This window comes from Ctenopharyngodon idella, chromosome 19 (assembly GCF_019924925.1).
Source record: "Ctenopharyngodon idella isolate HZGC_01 chromosome 19, HZGC01, whole genome shotgun sequence".
Taxonomy (NCBI): Eukaryota; Metazoa; Chordata; class Actinopteri; order Cypriniformes; family Xenocyprididae; genus Ctenopharyngodon; species Ctenopharyngodon idella.
The window spans coordinates 14,246,559-14,264,084 of NC_067238.1; the positions used below are offsets into that span (position 1 = coordinate 14,246,559).

Consider the following 17,526-nt stretch of genomic DNA (forward strand, 5'->3'; position numbering starts at 1 on the left):
AAATTCATTTTTAATTGATTATTAAATTGTTTAATTATAGTTTAGGCCTATACATAATTTTCATGACAGAATTCAAGATAAATCCTTTCATCTTACTACTCTGCCAGTTTTCTAAGTTTCAAACGATTATCAAACAGCAAGCACAAACTATGCAAAAGCGGCAGCCATTCTGGTGCACCCAGTGTCTGAATTCACTCGTTTTTAGTCACTCCTTCAAGTGAACAAATGTAGGGAATAGTGAATGACGGTATAGAGGGCGATTTCGACTTTTGTACCATTCCGATGAAGTAGCGATTTTTAAAATTTCCAAAAAAAAATTTTTTCGGTCTAAAATGGCCGAACACCACCTGAAGGTTAACACGTGATCGCTCAAGGAGTCGTCATTCAAATTATTATGACACAAGAACATTTTTAATATACATAGTACTAACAAATTTCTGATAGTTACTTCACCTTGAATAAAAGTCAATTAGCTGAGACAGTTAATATAATTCAGTTTATTTATTTGAAAACAAACAAACAAAAAATACTGTCAAACTAAAAATGTTCAGTAAAAATGCATATGCACTGTGACTTCCTGTTGACATTCCGTGCATGTTTTTTTTTTTTTTTTTCTCTTGCAGATGGGGATGTTGAAATGATTTACTCTATGATGACAGCATCATCAGGAGTGCAGTTACCATTGAATATACAGACGAATTCTGTTAGATTAAGTTAAAGAAAAGAAAGAAAAAAAGAGCATAACAGGGGCAACTGTACCAGAATAGTCTATCAATATAACTATTTTTGGCACAGACATGTTCCTTATACCAACAGATGGCAGGCAGATTTGTAGTTATGAAACAAATTCTCCACTACAGTTACAGTAAATGAATGATGCTTGACAATTACTGCAATTTCATCAATCAGCAATCACACTTCACACAGATTGTAATGCCTTTCAAATAAATGCATGTACAAGATGCCTTGCATATGGCAATCATAATCAGTCTTATGACTACATACTTCATGTCATTCAAAACAAGATGTGCACTATGTACAATGATGTAAAACAATATAGTTTCTGTATAAAAAATATTTAAAGTCTAAGGGATGTTATATAAAGAGAGCGAATATTCTGGAGTAAACAAGTCAGGATAATGTCATAATCTAATATAAATCCTAACAAGGTCATCAAGACCATCTGACCAATCAGAATAAAGTGTAGCTGTGTAATAATAATGGGGCAATTTTGAATTAAAAGTCTGGAACGCACAAGTTAAGATCGCAAGGTGGGATTAACTATGGAATCTATGAACTATAACGTACTTTGCTAATCGTTCCTTTGTAAAATGGTACATTGTGTTCAGTCTTAATGAACAGCATTATACCATCATTTCAGAGCATAATCAAAATTGATTGTTGTACAAGAAAAAAAATTAAAATCTCATTCAGAATAATGACATCATGGCCCTTTAAAATGTACCCTGTTACAAAGCAATAGCAATGAAAGAAAAACAAAACATCACTTCATGTCACTGTGTATTCCATTTCTCTAAAATATACTACAAAACTGGGCATACATCGCAACATTATACTAAATTAATGAATTACTTCTAAATGCATGAATCCTACTATTATTTTGGATTTACAATGTTTTTGTAGCAGTGTCTTTAAAAAACAACTAATAAACTGAGAAAAAACATGTATAGCCAAATATATTTGGACACTCGTATGTGCTTATTGAGCATTTAATTTCAAAACCATTGGCTTTAATATGATTTTTTTCTTACTGGTTTATTATTAATTGGTGTCCAAATACCTTGGGCCATGTAGTAGTGTATGCATACAGGGTAATATTATAGCTGTGAATAATGATTATGAACCCTCCATCATCCATCAATGCCTCCTAAAATGTCATATGATCTTTACATGAAATCATACGCCTCAAACGTTTTCTTACAACTGAATATCAGTTTTTCTCTAAAACAAAATGCAAAAGTTTGTATGAAGACTTAGCAAGAAAAAGAAGAAAACCTGCCCTTGACTTGTTAGAAGTCAGGCAGGATCATATCAATGTCTTCTCATGTCAACAAATGCCTTCTTATAATAGTGAGATTATGAAAATACAAACAAGTTTGTGTTTTTAGATGTATGTTTTGTTGCTTTTGTATTATTTTCTACTCAGTAGCAATGCCTCAGCGCCACAAATACACAGAACGCAAAGGAAAACGAACCCTCGTGTGGCTGAGCCGCTAGCTAGCTATGCTACATTTCTAGGACGGAGTTGTCTGGACGTCTTTGGACAAACAATATAAAGTACAAAATGTACATGTTATGATCACATGCTCGCGTCACCACACTTTTAGGCTGTCACTCTGTTAGTAGCACAAGATAACAAGATGAGTTAGGCAGTGCTTAGAGTTCACGTCACAAACAGACCGGTGGTGAACTAAAGCAAGTTTGTTTTGTTCTTCTTTCGTTCGAGCACTGCACAGTTCAGGCCCTGCTCCACGTCTTTTGCAGGGAACAAACCGTTTTGTAGTCTCCACCTTCATCCACTTCATTTGACCTGAAGACTGGGAGAAACATTTTTTTTATTCAGGAATCACATGTTCAGGAAAAGAAACGATGGCTCACTATCTTAATACAGAGATAATGTCGAGTTAATCCACAACTAGAGACGTGTGCAAGCTAACCTGCTGGCAGTGTTGTTAAAGAGGATTTGGGTACACCTGTCGAGGGTCATAGGTCATTTCTGGCATGTATTGCTCATGTAGCTCGGCGTCCAGTGGGAGGCCATCCATGGCTATATCAGAGTAACCATATGGAGGGTAAACTGCATCCAGACCTTAGCGAGAAAAGAGAGAGAGAGAAATTCAAGTTACAGTCATTATGTGCAAACAAAATATTTCAGTTGTTTTTGTCTTTGTCATTTTTAATATATTTTAAAAAAAATTTAAAGTAATAAAAATATATAAATTATACAAAAGTTAGCCATTATATGCAAATATTTTTATAAATTGTTATAAATTGTTTTTGTCTGTTATATAAATTGTTTTTCTGTTGTTTTTAATAATTTTATATTTCTAATGATTTAACTACATATATATATATATATATATATATATATATAAAATAAACTATATACTATAGAATTTATACTAAATTTTATATATGTCATTATGTGCAAACAACATATTTCGGTAGTTTTAATAAATGTATTAATAGTAATAATAACAATATTCAATATTCAATCTCATAATATATTTCATTAGTAGGGCTGTCAATGTAACATGTTAATTAAATTATATATAAAAATAAATAAATAAATAAATAAATAAATAAATAAAATAACATTTAATCATGCAATGTAATATTTAAGTATTAAATAATATAATTTATGAATTCTATAACAATTTATATGTATATGTATATATATATATATATATATATTTGATATTTTTGGTAAAAAAAATTAAATACAAATCATAAAGCATTATTTAAAAAAAATGATATTTTTGTAAAAACAAATGAATAAAAATCATAAAATATTATTTAAAAATATAAATAAAACATTTAAAAATAACAAATATTTAAAAGTTTTTTTTATATTTATTTATTTTCTTTACGATTTTATTTAAATTTTTTTACAAAAAATATAAATTATATATATATATATATATAAAGTACTATATAATTCATGTATTATATCATTTTAATACTTAAATATTACATTGCATGATTAAATGTGTTTATTTTTTTTATAATTTAATTACATGTTACATTGACAGCCCTGCTAATTAAATATATTATGGGAGAATTGAATATTGTCATTATTATTATTATTAATACATTTATTATATTATATTATAAAAGCAATAAGCTGCTCAAGGTCATGTATGCTCACTGATGACATGTACAGAAGTAAAGCAGAGAGCTTGAAACAATATGAAAACATGCAAAATACTTCCAGCAATTTCACATAATGGAGGACTCTTGACATGGATAGAGGGCTGGTTAATGAAATGTAAGAGACCGAAGAGGATTTCAGACGAACAACTTAAATGAATCCAATTGCTACACTTGTTAAATACAAACACACACACACACACACACACACACACACACACACACACACACACGGCAGAAAGATGTGAAGACTCAGGTGCAAAAACATCCTCGTGCTGTCAACTTCATTTGTCTTAGTTGTGATAGTAGTAGTAATGAAAAGAACATTTTTATTTGGAAGTGAAAAGGTAAAGTTACACTACTGGTCACATGCTTTTGCTGCTGTTATTATTATTTAGTTTAACATGTACTATAATTCATAGACCTTTTTAGTCATTCCATGAAATAGCAGCTTCATTATTCATCATAAAACAATTGATTCAACGGAATCATTCTTAAATTTTAATTCTGAATTAGTTTATAGTCATGACATCCAATCAATATTTGATATGGATATGTTTGCCTTACATGTATTTATTTTAGACTTCCATTGTGAGTGCATTATTGTCAAACTGTGGGACATGCTTCAGATTTTATGGCTGAACAGTATTAGTGTGTAAAATATCCACATAACAGGTTGAGCCGTTTTTACTGGGTTGTTTTTTATCTACAGGTTCTCCAGTCTTACACTAGAGTCATCTGTGCGGATGCCATTGACATCTGAAACTCGACAAATGAGTGAACAGCACGTCGCATACGCCGGACCGCTGCTGACTTAATGTTCCCCTACAGAGGAAGACATTCTGTCACTTTGCAGAACGGACTGACAACAATGTGAATTCAATGACTGTCTCTCTTTATCTTTTCGTCTTTGACCCCTCTCTCACAAGCATACACACGCCATAACTCATTTGTCATGTGGCATTTTATTTTAATGCTCTTCGCTCTAATGCAGCGAGATGTGCTGGATAAATAGGCAATTTGCGGCGGTGTTGCGTACTAAAGCAGAAGGATAGAGAGTGAATGTGCTGGGCTTTCAGCTTACCATCTGGTATGTATCCAGGGTCGAGTGGCATGGTGGCATGTGCCTGAAAGAATACGAACACAGACATATTCATCAAACATTTCGCTCATAAAGAAAAGAAATATAGTAAATACCACTGAAATATTAAAAATATCAAAATATATTATACTTAAGCAGCAAATCAGCATATTAGAAAGATTTCTGAACGGTCATGTGACACTGAAGCTGCTGAAAATTCAGCTTTACCATCACATTTACTGTATTTTTGATCAAATAAATGCAGCCTTGGTGAGCATAAGGGACTCAAAAATATTACCAATCCCAAACCTTTGAACTGTAGGGTATATGTATTAAAAAGCTGCATTACATATTTTATGTATTGCATATATAATTATTACCTTCTTATATGTAAATAGAAGGTTCTTGGCCAGATTAAGTTACAATACTAACAACATTTTTACACATTTCAATTTGATTAAAAATATTAAAGGGATAGTTCACCCAAAATTTAAATTTATCCTATGATTTACTCACCATCAAGCCATCCTAGGTGTATATGAGGTGATCTTCCTTCAGACAAGCTTTATAATGGGAATGAATGGCGCTCCTGATTTTGAAGTCCAAAAAAATGCATCCATCCATCATAAAAGTAATCAATATGACTCCAGTGGGTTAATAAAGGCCTTCTGAAGTGAAGAGATGGGTTTTGTAAAAAAAAATTCCATATTTAAAACTTTATAAACTAAAATGACTGGCCTACGCAAATCGACTTGCTCCAAAATAGTGACTTCTGACGCGGTTCAAACAAATAGGGCTGGGAAACAAACTGAAACTCCTCTTCTCTTATATTGAAATCCTCTATTATTTCTTTTTAAAAATTATCATTTTAGACTTCTAAATTTGTGACGGGTGTTTTGTATTGCTCTATCCTCTGCGCTTCCGCGTTCGTCAATGCGTCATGCGTCAGGTCAGAGATAAATCTTTTGGCGTTATTTTAGTTTATAAAGATTTAAATATGGATATTTCTCTTTCAAAAACCCATCACTTTACTTCACTTAACTTCAGAAGGCCTTTATTAACCCCCTGGAGACGTGTGGATATCTTTTATGATGGATGGATGCACTTTTTTGGACTTCAAAATCAGAAGCGCCATTCATTCCCATTATAAAGCTTGGAAGAGCCAGGATATTTTATAATATAACTCTGATTGTGTTTGTCTGAAAGAAGATATTTATATAAATCTAGGATGGCTTGAGGGTGAGTAAATCATGCAAATTGGGTTTTATGTGAATAAAATCAGCCCTAATTCACCCAGAATTTTAAATTGTATCATTTAGACTTGTCTTTCCAAACCCATATGACTTTCCTTGTTGTGTGGAACACCAGTAGAGAAACTGAACAGAATGTCTGAGCTGCTCTGGCTCAATGAAAGTGAATGAGAATTTGGGACTATCAAGCTCTAAATAGGGCAAAAAAGAATCATAAAAGCATCATAAAGGTGGTTCATATTACTTATTCCAGATCTTCTGAAGCTTTGTGTGAGAAACATACTGAAATTTAAGTTATTTACAGACATTTTTGCCTGAGTGCTGTGGTCACCATTTACTTTCAATTGGACATTCTGCTATAAATGTCTCCTTTTGTGTTCCCTGGGAAAAAGAAAGTCATCAGGTTTAAAAATGTATGTAATGTAAATAATGACAGAACTGACATTTTTAATTAATGCTTAGTGTAGTATGCAGTGGCCCAAAAAGTATTTAAGTATTATAAAACTTTTCGGAGAATTGTAAGTCACATCTAATGATATTTCAATATCATTGGATTAGACACAAATATCAAACCAAGTGGCATCTGCAAACAAATGATGGTTTTCTCATAATAACCAACATCACTTTTCTGAGACATTTTTCTGATCTAAAGTACACACACAAGTCTAAAAATATCCATGTGCATGTGACGGTCATATAATAGTGGTATAATAAAAATAACTGACACCGAAACATTGGGTTAATGAAAACAAATGCACACACTCTGCTTCATATCAGGTCTGCATTACCATCCGGGTTTGCATTCGTTTTCAATAATTCAAAGGTCTGTCTTTGGTTATGCCATATCAATATAATTATTTCATTACGATTGCTAAAAATTGACATGGCATACATAATCGAAATGATCTCATTAATAATAATGTCCACTAATCTGAGAGTGTGCCAGAGTGTGCTGTGTGACATATATTCACCATTTCCCAGGCTGCAGGGTCGTGTTTGAAGAGGGAGTGTGTGAGCTCCACCGACACACGCTTCCTGTAGTCTGAACTCTTGTCCTCAGAGATGCGGAAGAGAACGGCTGCAGCATAGGTGGCTGAGGAAGAGACGATGATTATAATCAGATTTTTTGATTACCGAAATGATGTGAGATGTGATCATTTACATATTATTATTACTACCATATTTTCTGGACTACAGGTGCAGCAGAATGCAAATATGATGTAAGTGAGAAATTGCTGAGAGACTGGCGCGAAAAAAAAAATCGTGGACACAAAGTCTGTTGGCCTGAGCTGGAGAAGAAAGTTTAAAGATGGGTTCTCGAACATCACACTGCCAGCAAAGGCGTGTCTGCTGTACGTCTCCATGCACAGTCGCTTTTGTTTAATAAATTAGTTTAGCCTTATATGAACACCACTATAAGTTATGTTCTGTCATTACAACTCTCGGAGTGTTTGGTATGGTAATGGATATGACACTGTTGATACGTTTGGTCTTGGCGGAATAGATCCGCTATGCTGCTGCAGAGCAAGTACGGGACTTGCTACTGCCAATACATACACGACACACTGCTGTGAGCAAGTAAGACATGCTGCTGCTGTACAATATAGCATACATGAATTCCCCATATAGCAGATCTATACAGGTGGAGCTGGGGAAGAGGGAGGGTTTCTGAAAGCACACTACACTGCTATAGCAAATGCTGACCAAGTATTTAAAGGTTGAGCAGCAAGTTCATTGGCTACTGATACAGCAGGAACCAATCAGCTGTGCCCTTTAGAGAATAATGTGATTGCAAGCAAACTGAGTTAAAGACCAGCCTGTGCCATCTAGAGTCTCATGACAGAACTTTGTATTTTTGCAGTGGTATTTTACATTATTTCCGAATGTAATAATAAAATGTGACTTTTTTTCCCTCAAAAAAATAATAAATAAATAAAAAATAAAAAATACACAGAGAAGGTGTGACACACTAAGATGTGACTTGTTTTCCGGATAATATAGTATACATATTATCCATTTATGTAATTTATGAAACACATTTACTGAACAAATGTGGAAATGAATGAATGAATGAATGAATGAATGAATACTGTTATATATACACTACTGTTCAAAAGTTTGGGGTCAAAACTGACAATTGAAAAGATCAAATGTGACAGTAAAGACTTTTAAATTGTTACAAAAGATTACTATTTAAAATAAATGCTGTTCTTTTGAACTTTCTATTTATCAGATAATCCTGAATAAATGTATCAAGGTTTGCACAAAAACATGAAGCAGCACAACTGTTTTCAACATTGATAATAATAAGAAATGTTTCTTGAGCAGCAAATCAGCATATTAGAATGATTTCTGAAGGATCATGTAATACTGAAAACTGGAGTAATGATGCTGAAAATTCAGCTTTGCAGCTCAGGAATAAATTACATTTCAAAATATATTCAAAAAGAAAACACTTATTTTAAACTGTAATAATATTTCACAATATTGCTGTTTTTACTGTGTTTTTTTTTATCAAATAAATTTAGCCTTGGTGAGCATAAGAGACTTCTTTTAAAAACAAAAAAAACTTACCAAATCTTTGAACTGTAGGGTATATGTATTAAAAACACCATTACAAATGTTATGCATATATAATTTTTACCTTCTTATATGTAAATAGATGGTTCCTGGCCAGATTAAGTTACAATACTAACCAAATTTATTCCTGAAAGTGAAAACTACAGCTTGCGAGACTAAAATCCATTTTATACGTTACGTGATACAGTGCATAGCAAGCTGAAGCTTTACTTGCAAACTTGTGCTCTCTTGTGTGTTCTGCTTCTTTTCTATACTGACATGTTGAAGACACTAAAGTCATGCTGCATCTCTGACAGTCTCTGTGTATTGCAGACTGTCAATGTCGAGCAGATACAGGAGAGAGTGTTTATGGCAGTTTATGAAAGCTGCTGGTATAGTACTGTAAACAGAATATCTCAGTATTGTCTGTATTCTGTATCAGCTTACTTCCACTGGGAGTCTGATGTAAAATCCAGCGGAAGGTTTGCACAATTTCAAATGTGCTAATGTTGTGTTTGTACAGACTAAGATCTGTCTGATGACATATGGCTCATTTCTGTGTTTTATCAACATGGAGTGACACACGAATGTAATTAGTCATGAGGTGTGCTTTTAAACTTTCTCTCGATGGACGTCACTCACCAATCCCCTCGTTGGGAGAGTGCAGGAGCTCCATAAGAGGTGCAGAGGCTCCCTCTGCGTCAATCATCTCAGCAGACTGCTTATCCAAAGCGAGTTCACACAAAACACCAGCGGACACACGCTTTATGTTCTCCACGTATGAGTACAGAAGCTAACAGGAAAGAGGAAGTCAAAGAATGAGAGGGGTTGCCTTATCACACCCACTTCATTCAAAGCTTGTAATTTTCTAAATAATTTGACACTTCTTATATAACTGTTTTTTAAGTTACTTTGGACAAAAGCACATAATAAATTAATAAACAATTTATTTTGGAGAGTAAGTGTAAGAGTGTGTAGCTTTTCATTTCTTAAACAACCATATAGGAACGGAAGATGAATCATGGCCATATTCCAGGATGACAATCTCAAGATTCATCAGGCTCAAATTGTGAAACCTCTTGCATTGTCAACACAAGATCTTGACCAAAAATTGATGCATCTCTTGATGGAAATAACATCACAACATTTATTTCCATCAAAAGGTGCATCAGTTTTTGGTCAAGATCTTGTATTGACAATGCAAGAGTCGAGCACTCTGCACTGTTAAATTCTACTGTTTATCACTATGTTTCAACTCAGTTATATAAATTAAGCTTAATTAGTTGTATTTAAGTGAATATATTCAACTTTAATACTGTGACCCAATTGAAATGATTCTTTTTTTGTGTGCCAGAAAATGGCTGGCTCTGATTAAATTATAAATTATATTATCTGATAGTTATGCTTATGCATTTAAAAAAGATATTACACCTTTAAGGTATTTCGTTTTTTTTTTACACTGGTAGTTTGTAGTAGTCCTAACTACTTTTTCAAAGAGCAGCCCCAAAACTAGTAGTGCAACATAAACATGGACAAACGCACACAAACAAACAGCAGCCAGACGCCCTGCAGTCATCGCCCACAACACCCACACATCACAACACACACAGATGAACCAGATTCACTGCCAGGAATGCCATAAGTTGGTTCAGTACTTGCACAAACAGAGGAATGGTCTGCATGCTGGCGATTTCCCCTCGGTTGATCGGATCTCTGGCCAGTATATGCAAAGCTCCTGTACAGCCTTCCACAATCTCCTCCATTCGCACGCCATCCTGTGAAAAAAAAAAAAAGTGTGACAGTGAGAAGAAAACATTAACTCTGACACTAAAGGGACCTGGTCTCCACCAAATACTGGGACTTTGATGCTAATTGGATTGTATTTTGACCTCCCATTGGAGGCTTCAGCCTATATGTGAGGGTGAATAAAGAGGCCAACTAGGATATATGGAAAATCCATGCACAGGTAGAAAAACATTCAAACGCACCTGATAGGTCTGCTGGGCCCCTGAGCCGTGTCTTTGAGTTTCCTGATGAGCTTTCAAAAGCAGGTTGACCAGTCGAGGGATTGTCCCAGATTCCCTCAGAGGCGCCTGATTGGCTGGACACAGGGCCAAGTTGCGAATCAAGCCCACTGTGGCCTATGGTGTGAAAATCGTACAGCATATAATTAAATACTGTTCATAACATTTTCTGCAACTTTTATGTTTAATTTATTTTTATAATATTAATTTTTATAATAATTAATTTATTTTGTTGCTTTCTACTGGTCACAAATGAATTAATGCAATGGTTTCCAAAATAAATAAATAAATAAAGATAATTTGAATATCATTTAAATATCACCTTTAGCTGATGTTTTTTCTTTTCTTAGTGCCTAAAACCAATAAATAAATAAATTGGATCACATAGCTCACATATTTTGGTTTTGAATCAATTTGATAGGAGATTTGATTGAGATACATGATTTTAATTGCAGTATTTGGTATCTTGGCAAAGATTGAGCATGGTTTCCAAAATAAATAAAAAAAAAAATACTGATTTCATTTGATTATCATTTAATTATGACCTTTACCTGATGCTTTTTCTTAAAATGTTCTTAAACTGAAATAAATAGATAAATAAATAATTAGCTCTGTAAATTTGGATTTGGAAAGAATTTGATGAGTTTATATTAAAATATCACAACATTTTTTTCTTTTCTCAAATCTATGTAATAATGTGGTTCAGATAACATAATATTTTGAGTTTCTGTTGATTAAATCAATCGCCTTTATTGTATTAACTCAAATTTTTAATTTCAATGAACTCAAAATTTTTAGGGAACCAGGTACCTTACTTTAAGTTAAACCAACAATTCTTTTTTACAGCTTGAAAGTAACACCGTTATCATCTCCATATGAACAACAAAAATGCAAATTTGTGAAATTGGTTACATCCAGGGTTGCCAGGTCTGTGCAACAAAAGTAGCCCAATGGCGAATCAAAAGTAGCCCAAAAATAGCTCAATGCGATTTTCTCCATCGGGTGGCCAAATTTGCCACTGAATTTGTACATCTAGGGAGTGTTTTGAGGGTGTTGGAACGCCGAAATCATACGTATGGGGGTAGAAATCAACCTGCGTAAAACATTTTTACCCGCGGCAACAACTTAAGAGTAGCCCAATTCCACATGAAAACCATGGACTTGGCAACACTCATGCGCATGTGTTTTACAGGCGAGTAGTGTTTATTTACAGTGACATCGCCAACTACTGGCCTAGCATGAATAATACAGTGTTTTAGTTGTTTTCGTGGATCTGTGTGAACGAGGATCTTTTTGACAACGTTGTTGTCTGTACACGAAAAAAAGCAAAGTAAAAACTTTTCCTTTTTTATTACATCGTTGTTGTGTAAACATACCCTGAGTATGGTTTCCAAAATAAATGAAAATAATCACATAATTTGGTTTTGGAAGAATGTGATGAGTGTATATTTAGATACCTGATTTTGATTACAGTCTATGGTATCTTTTTAAAGCTGCACAGTTTGATACATTGTTGAGAAAAATCTGAGCAAGGGCAAAAAAGCAAGTGAACATCTCTCCAAATATTTTCTCCTATGAATCTTACTGCTGTTTATGTAAAACAATATTAAAAAAAGATTTCCTTTGTGATTTTACTTTTTCATGGGGTTTAGTTAAATTCCCTTAAACACAATGAACCGTGACCCACTTTTGTACCTCCATACTTTTGCAAAAAATCTGAAACTAAACACAATTGTTGTGAATTCATCATTGTGCAGCTCCACTGTAAGTCCATTCCTCAAAGCTTTCATCATCTTGAACAAGTGACTCACTCTTGTAAATCCCAAAGTGCTGACTGTCAACTTAAACTCAGGCACTGACATCAGTATGATGGCAACTGAGCGATGTTACTTGCAACAATGATGTTTTTTTTAATTAAAAATTTGAGCTGAATACAAAGTTTAGGTTGAGATGCTTGATGTAAGTGCATCTAAAACTGTTTATGGATGCATCAATGCACATGCAAGACTGTAGGTGAAATCACCTGTATATCATTCCACAATGTAGTTCAGTGGAAATGTCATGCATTTATGTGAAGTGTCATTTTGCTTCTGCCTAACCATCTGTGCACAAACAGCATTGCGTAAACGCTTAATTTCCTACGGCCTCCTTCACAACGCATCATTAGTCAACAACGTTCCTCTGCTGATTAGAGAACGGCGGCTGATAGAGCAGATCTCTGCAGGGTGGGACGGCAAGCCATGTCAAACGCCAGAAACGTCTCCAAATGGAAGAGAAATAAACATGATGCAATGCATTCCAGACATAGGGGTTTCAAGTGTGTTGCATTAGCGATCTGTCTTCCCCACCCTGCCTGGGTGCAACCAAAGCACTCAGCCAAATCGGGATGGCCCATCCACAGTACAAAAGGTTTGCATACATTTTGTTTGTAAAACTGTTTTCTAGTGTCTACATAAGAGCCATTTTAAAACAAATAGTTCTGACTCTAAATGAGCCACATTCAAAGCAGTTTTAAAATGATAAATGCATAAAATTGGTCCATACAACTAAAACAGTTAGGCTATAGCTATATTACAGGGAAGAATACTATTCTGATTAATTTATTCTGATTATTATTCTTCATAAATATAACTTTTTATACAGCAGTTCTTTTCGGTTCTCAAGTCTGATTGGCCGTGTGATATTCTCCCAGTATCAGCACTGGTACCGTTTCACCATTTGCATCACTCCTCTTGCGGCAACTGTCATGGAAAATCCACCATATTTTTTACAAATACTACTGTTGTTATGTCACGAAATGTAATTTAAAGAGTTTTTAGGTGAGAATGTAGTTCTTTAGACCTCAAATATATGACTCATATATAAACATAGCGCCTCTTTTAATATTTGTTTTGACGCTTTCGCAGATGTGAGCTCCAGGCCGTCAGCAGCCATTCAAGCCGCTCGTGTACCTGCAGAGAACAGCTTCATCTTAGTCAGTCCTTCGGGTATTTGCTGCTGGCTCTCATGTAGATAGTGGTTAAAAATATAATTCATTTGGGGTTTATCAAACAGCTTGTGGCCTCGTACCTACGGCTGAATCACAGCCGTGCTGATATACAGCCATATCGCATGGCTACTCGTGTGATATTGCTCATTTATTGAATATTGGCACCTTTATTCATGTCTTTATCGTATTGTTGTTGCCGCAATTTTTTAAAACCAATAAACCACAAGATTACTGTTGATTACAGTGATTATAACACACTGAATTCTTATTGCTTTATTACGCTCAAAAATAAATGGGAAAAATAAATGGTAGAAAAAATGGGAAAAATTCGCTTCCAAAACAAAATATTATAAATAAAAATATAAATAAATAAATCTGATTGCGGTCTTTGGTATCTTGGCAAATCTGAACTCAATTTTGAGACATTGTTGAGAAAAATCTGAGAAGCTAGGTATAAAAAGTAAGCTAACTTCTCTCCAAAAAAAAAAGCTCTCCTTTTAATTGTATTGCTGCCTGTGATTTTTCTTTCTTAGCAAAATCACTGTAACAGTCTCTCGTGGTTCACTGCATCACTTAATGTCACAGTCTGTTTAGTTTCAGTTTCAGTTTATGGACTTTCTGTTTGTTTTCCATGATCACATGTTCTGTTTCCCGCCTTCATTATTAGTTCATTATTATCACCTGTGTCTTATTAATCATCCTTGTTATGTTTGCTATTTAGTTTCCCCCTGTTCACTCAGCCTTTGTTCGTTCACTGTTTAAGCAAGTTGCATTGTATCTCTATGCCTGTTACCCTGTGGAATACGTCATTAAACTAGTATTTGGATTTATTCTCCTCGTCTGTGCTCCTTCCTGCAACTGACCGTAACATTTAAAGGTGCACTCAGCAATTTTTTCCTCATTTAAAATGTTTTACAGGTAAAAAAAAAAATACTTTTGAAAAAGAGATAAAGTAACATCAGTAGTCTAATAAAAGCGGTTTGAGTTTTACACAGACCCGTCGAGATCGCATCAGCAGCCCAATACTTCTCACTTCATCTTGTTAATCTCCTGTTATTGGACACTTTTGTTTGCAGAATATATTAACGCCTGACTGCATTTTAACAACGGAAATGGAAGTGAAAATATGAAAACATGGCAGTGTGATACTGGTCAGCTCAACATAGACAGAAACAAATCCCTGAGTGCACCACAACAGAGAGCAACACACAAAACATCTGAGTAAAATTAATCAATGTAAACACTTATTTTACAGACTTCTTATTCATCCAGGTTGATTTTGTTAGGAATCTCTGCATGAAGACTGTGAGAGATTATAAAAGCCTGGCATTCTCGTTCTTCTGGATCGATACACATGTGCAGAACAGATCACAGCACACACACACAGGTTTCTGCTCCAACGGTCTGATACGATTAAGCGGGAGATCATGCGTGCCGGGAGCCCAAGCTCATCAGAGTCCTGCCCACCACAAATCAGAGAGCCGAGGACAGCCAATTACATCCGCCACGACCTTCCTGATTTGCTGAAGCTTCAAGGGCTTTGAGGCATTGACAATATACCCTTTTTATTTATTGTGAATCATCGATTATTTATATATATATATATATATATATATAAATATATAAATAAATAATCGGTCACTGCATTTGATGTGCAACAGAAACGTGATGTTTATTTTAGAAGTGCAAAGGAAAACTGTCAGGTCAAAGGTCACTATTCCGCCGGAACTAGACTCACGTACGGCCGTTGCCAGAAACCAGTGATTATAGTTTATAAAGGTTTAAATATGGATATTTTTCTTACAAAAAACCCATCGCTTCACTTCAGAATGCCTTTATTAACCCCCTGGAGTTGTATGGATTACTTTTATGATGGATGGATGTGCTTTTTGGGCTTCAAAATCTCAGGTACCATTCACTACCATTATAAAGCTTGAAAGAGCCAGAATATTTTTTAATATAACCCCGATTGTGTTTGTCTGAAAGAAGAAGGGTGAGTCATGGCTTGAGGGTGAGTAATAATTTTCATTTTTGGGTGAACTATCCCTTTAATATTTTAATAACGAAAAAATCTTACCAACCCCAAACTTTTGAACGGTAGAGTACTGTATATATTGTCCCACCCCAAATGCACACCATCGGTTGAGCTATAATATTTGCATCAAGTTCAGTTCTACTAAACTTTGTCGCATTGCCAATGAATAAGCAAAAATCTAAGAATCCTGGTCAAAAATGCTATCTAGCCCTTTTTTTATTTTGTCATCATTTATTCACCTTCATGTCATTCTATATAATTTTATTTCTTTCATTAAAAACTAAGTCATTTTACCCTGGCATCCTGATACAAGGCTTTGCAGCTTTCAGTCAATGTATGGCAGCGATTCCTTGAATATGATGCTCAAGGGCTCTTTTATTGTTCCAGCTAGTGTCCTCAAAATTGTGCTGAAGCCCCAGAGGAGCGTAGGAGGGCTGCTCAATGACTAAGATCCGGCAACAAATCAGCTTAACATGAGAGGCAAGTCTCAGCATTCTTCCACATCAAAGCTGAGCAAGCCCTGCCCCGAGATGATTCAAATTTGACCTTTAAATTTAAACGGTGGAGAGGACTTTCAAATTGGCAGCAATTCAGACACATACACAAAAAAACACATACAGACCTTTACCACAGGCCAATAGTGCGGCTGGCCCAAGAGCTTGGTGATGGCGGGGATGCCGTAATGCAGACGCACTGCATTCTGGGCCAGCTCTGCATCAGGGTGGCGGCTTGTGAGGTGACGCAGGGCGCAGACGGCCGGCTCGGCCACGTCCTCCTTCTCTCCAGCTCGAAGCACAGCGTGAATCAGGGCCTCCACCCCGCCGCTCTGAGTGACCAGGGCCTTGTTGCGCGCGTTGTTGCAGGTGAGGTTTGACAGGATGCCAGTAGCGCAGGTCAGCATGTTCACGTCATCTGAGCCCAGCTGACTCACTAAGATCTGCAGGAGACCATCAAGACCTTCCTGTATCGACATGAAACAAGAATTCAATACATTTCAAATACACTACCTTTCGAAATGTGAGACTTTATGTTTTTGAAAGAAGTCTCTTATGTTCACCAAGGCTGCATTTTTTAAAATCAAAAACACAGTAAAAACTGTAATTGTGAAAGCTTCACACACAAAGCTTCAGAAGTCCTGGAATATAGTGCATGAGTCATATGAACCACCTTTATAAGCTCATACATTCTGCATGTGTAAATTACTGTAATTATACTGTATTGAAGGATGGTCAGTAAGATTTTATGTTTTCAAAAGAAGTCTCTTGTGCTGTTATAAAGGGGACCTATTATGCCCCTTTTTACAAGATATAATATAAGTCTCTGGTGTCTCCAGAATGTGTCTGTGAAGTTTCAGCTCAAAATACCCCACAGATCATTTATTATGGCTTGTCAAATTTGGCCCTATTTGGGTGTGAGCAAAAATACACTGTTTTTGTGTGTGTCCCTTTAAATGCAAATGAGCTGCTGCTCCCGGCCCCCTTTCCAGAAGAGGGTGGAGCTTTAACAGCTTGTGCTTTGGCTGCTCAACAACAACAAAGCTGGAGAATCTCACGCAGTCAAAATGACAATTGTAAATAACGATGTTCGGCCTTACATTGTTCAAAGCGGGGAGAGACTCAGGAAGAAGTTACAACTTTTAGAATGAAACTGGATGTTTCTGAATGGTTAGTGGATAAATTTATGTAGTTGCTGTGGAG

General features: G+C 35.3%; 1 protein-coding gene across 2 annotated transcripts in view; it reads right to left on the bottom strand.

The window, feature by feature from the left end:
- Positions 1 to 482: 482 nt before the first annotated feature.
- Positions 483 to 17,526, bottom strand: part of jupb (junction plakoglobin b) — a 78,115-nt gene continuing 61,071 nt past the window's right edge. For both annotated transcript variants that reach the window (XM_051873370.1, XM_051873371.1), the window contains exons 9-16: positions 16,452 to 16,790; positions 10,770 to 10,922; positions 10,437 to 10,556; positions 9,424 to 9,574; positions 7,194 to 7,315; positions 4,976 to 5,018; positions 2,679 to 2,830; positions 483 to 2,558 (exon numbers count right to left, since the gene is read on the bottom strand). In XM_051873370.1, the coding sequence (XP_051729330.1) occupies positions 2,694 to 2,830; positions 4,976 to 5,018; positions 7,194 to 7,315; positions 9,424 to 9,574; positions 10,437 to 10,556; positions 10,770 to 10,922; positions 16,452 to 16,790 (1,065 nt within the window). In that variant the 3' untranslated portion in view covers positions 483 to 2,558; positions 2,679 to 2,693. The remainder of the gene's footprint in view (positions 2,559 to 2,678; positions 2,831 to 4,975; positions 5,019 to 7,193; positions 7,316 to 9,423; positions 9,575 to 10,436; positions 10,557 to 10,769; positions 10,923 to 16,451; positions 16,791 to 17,526) is intronic.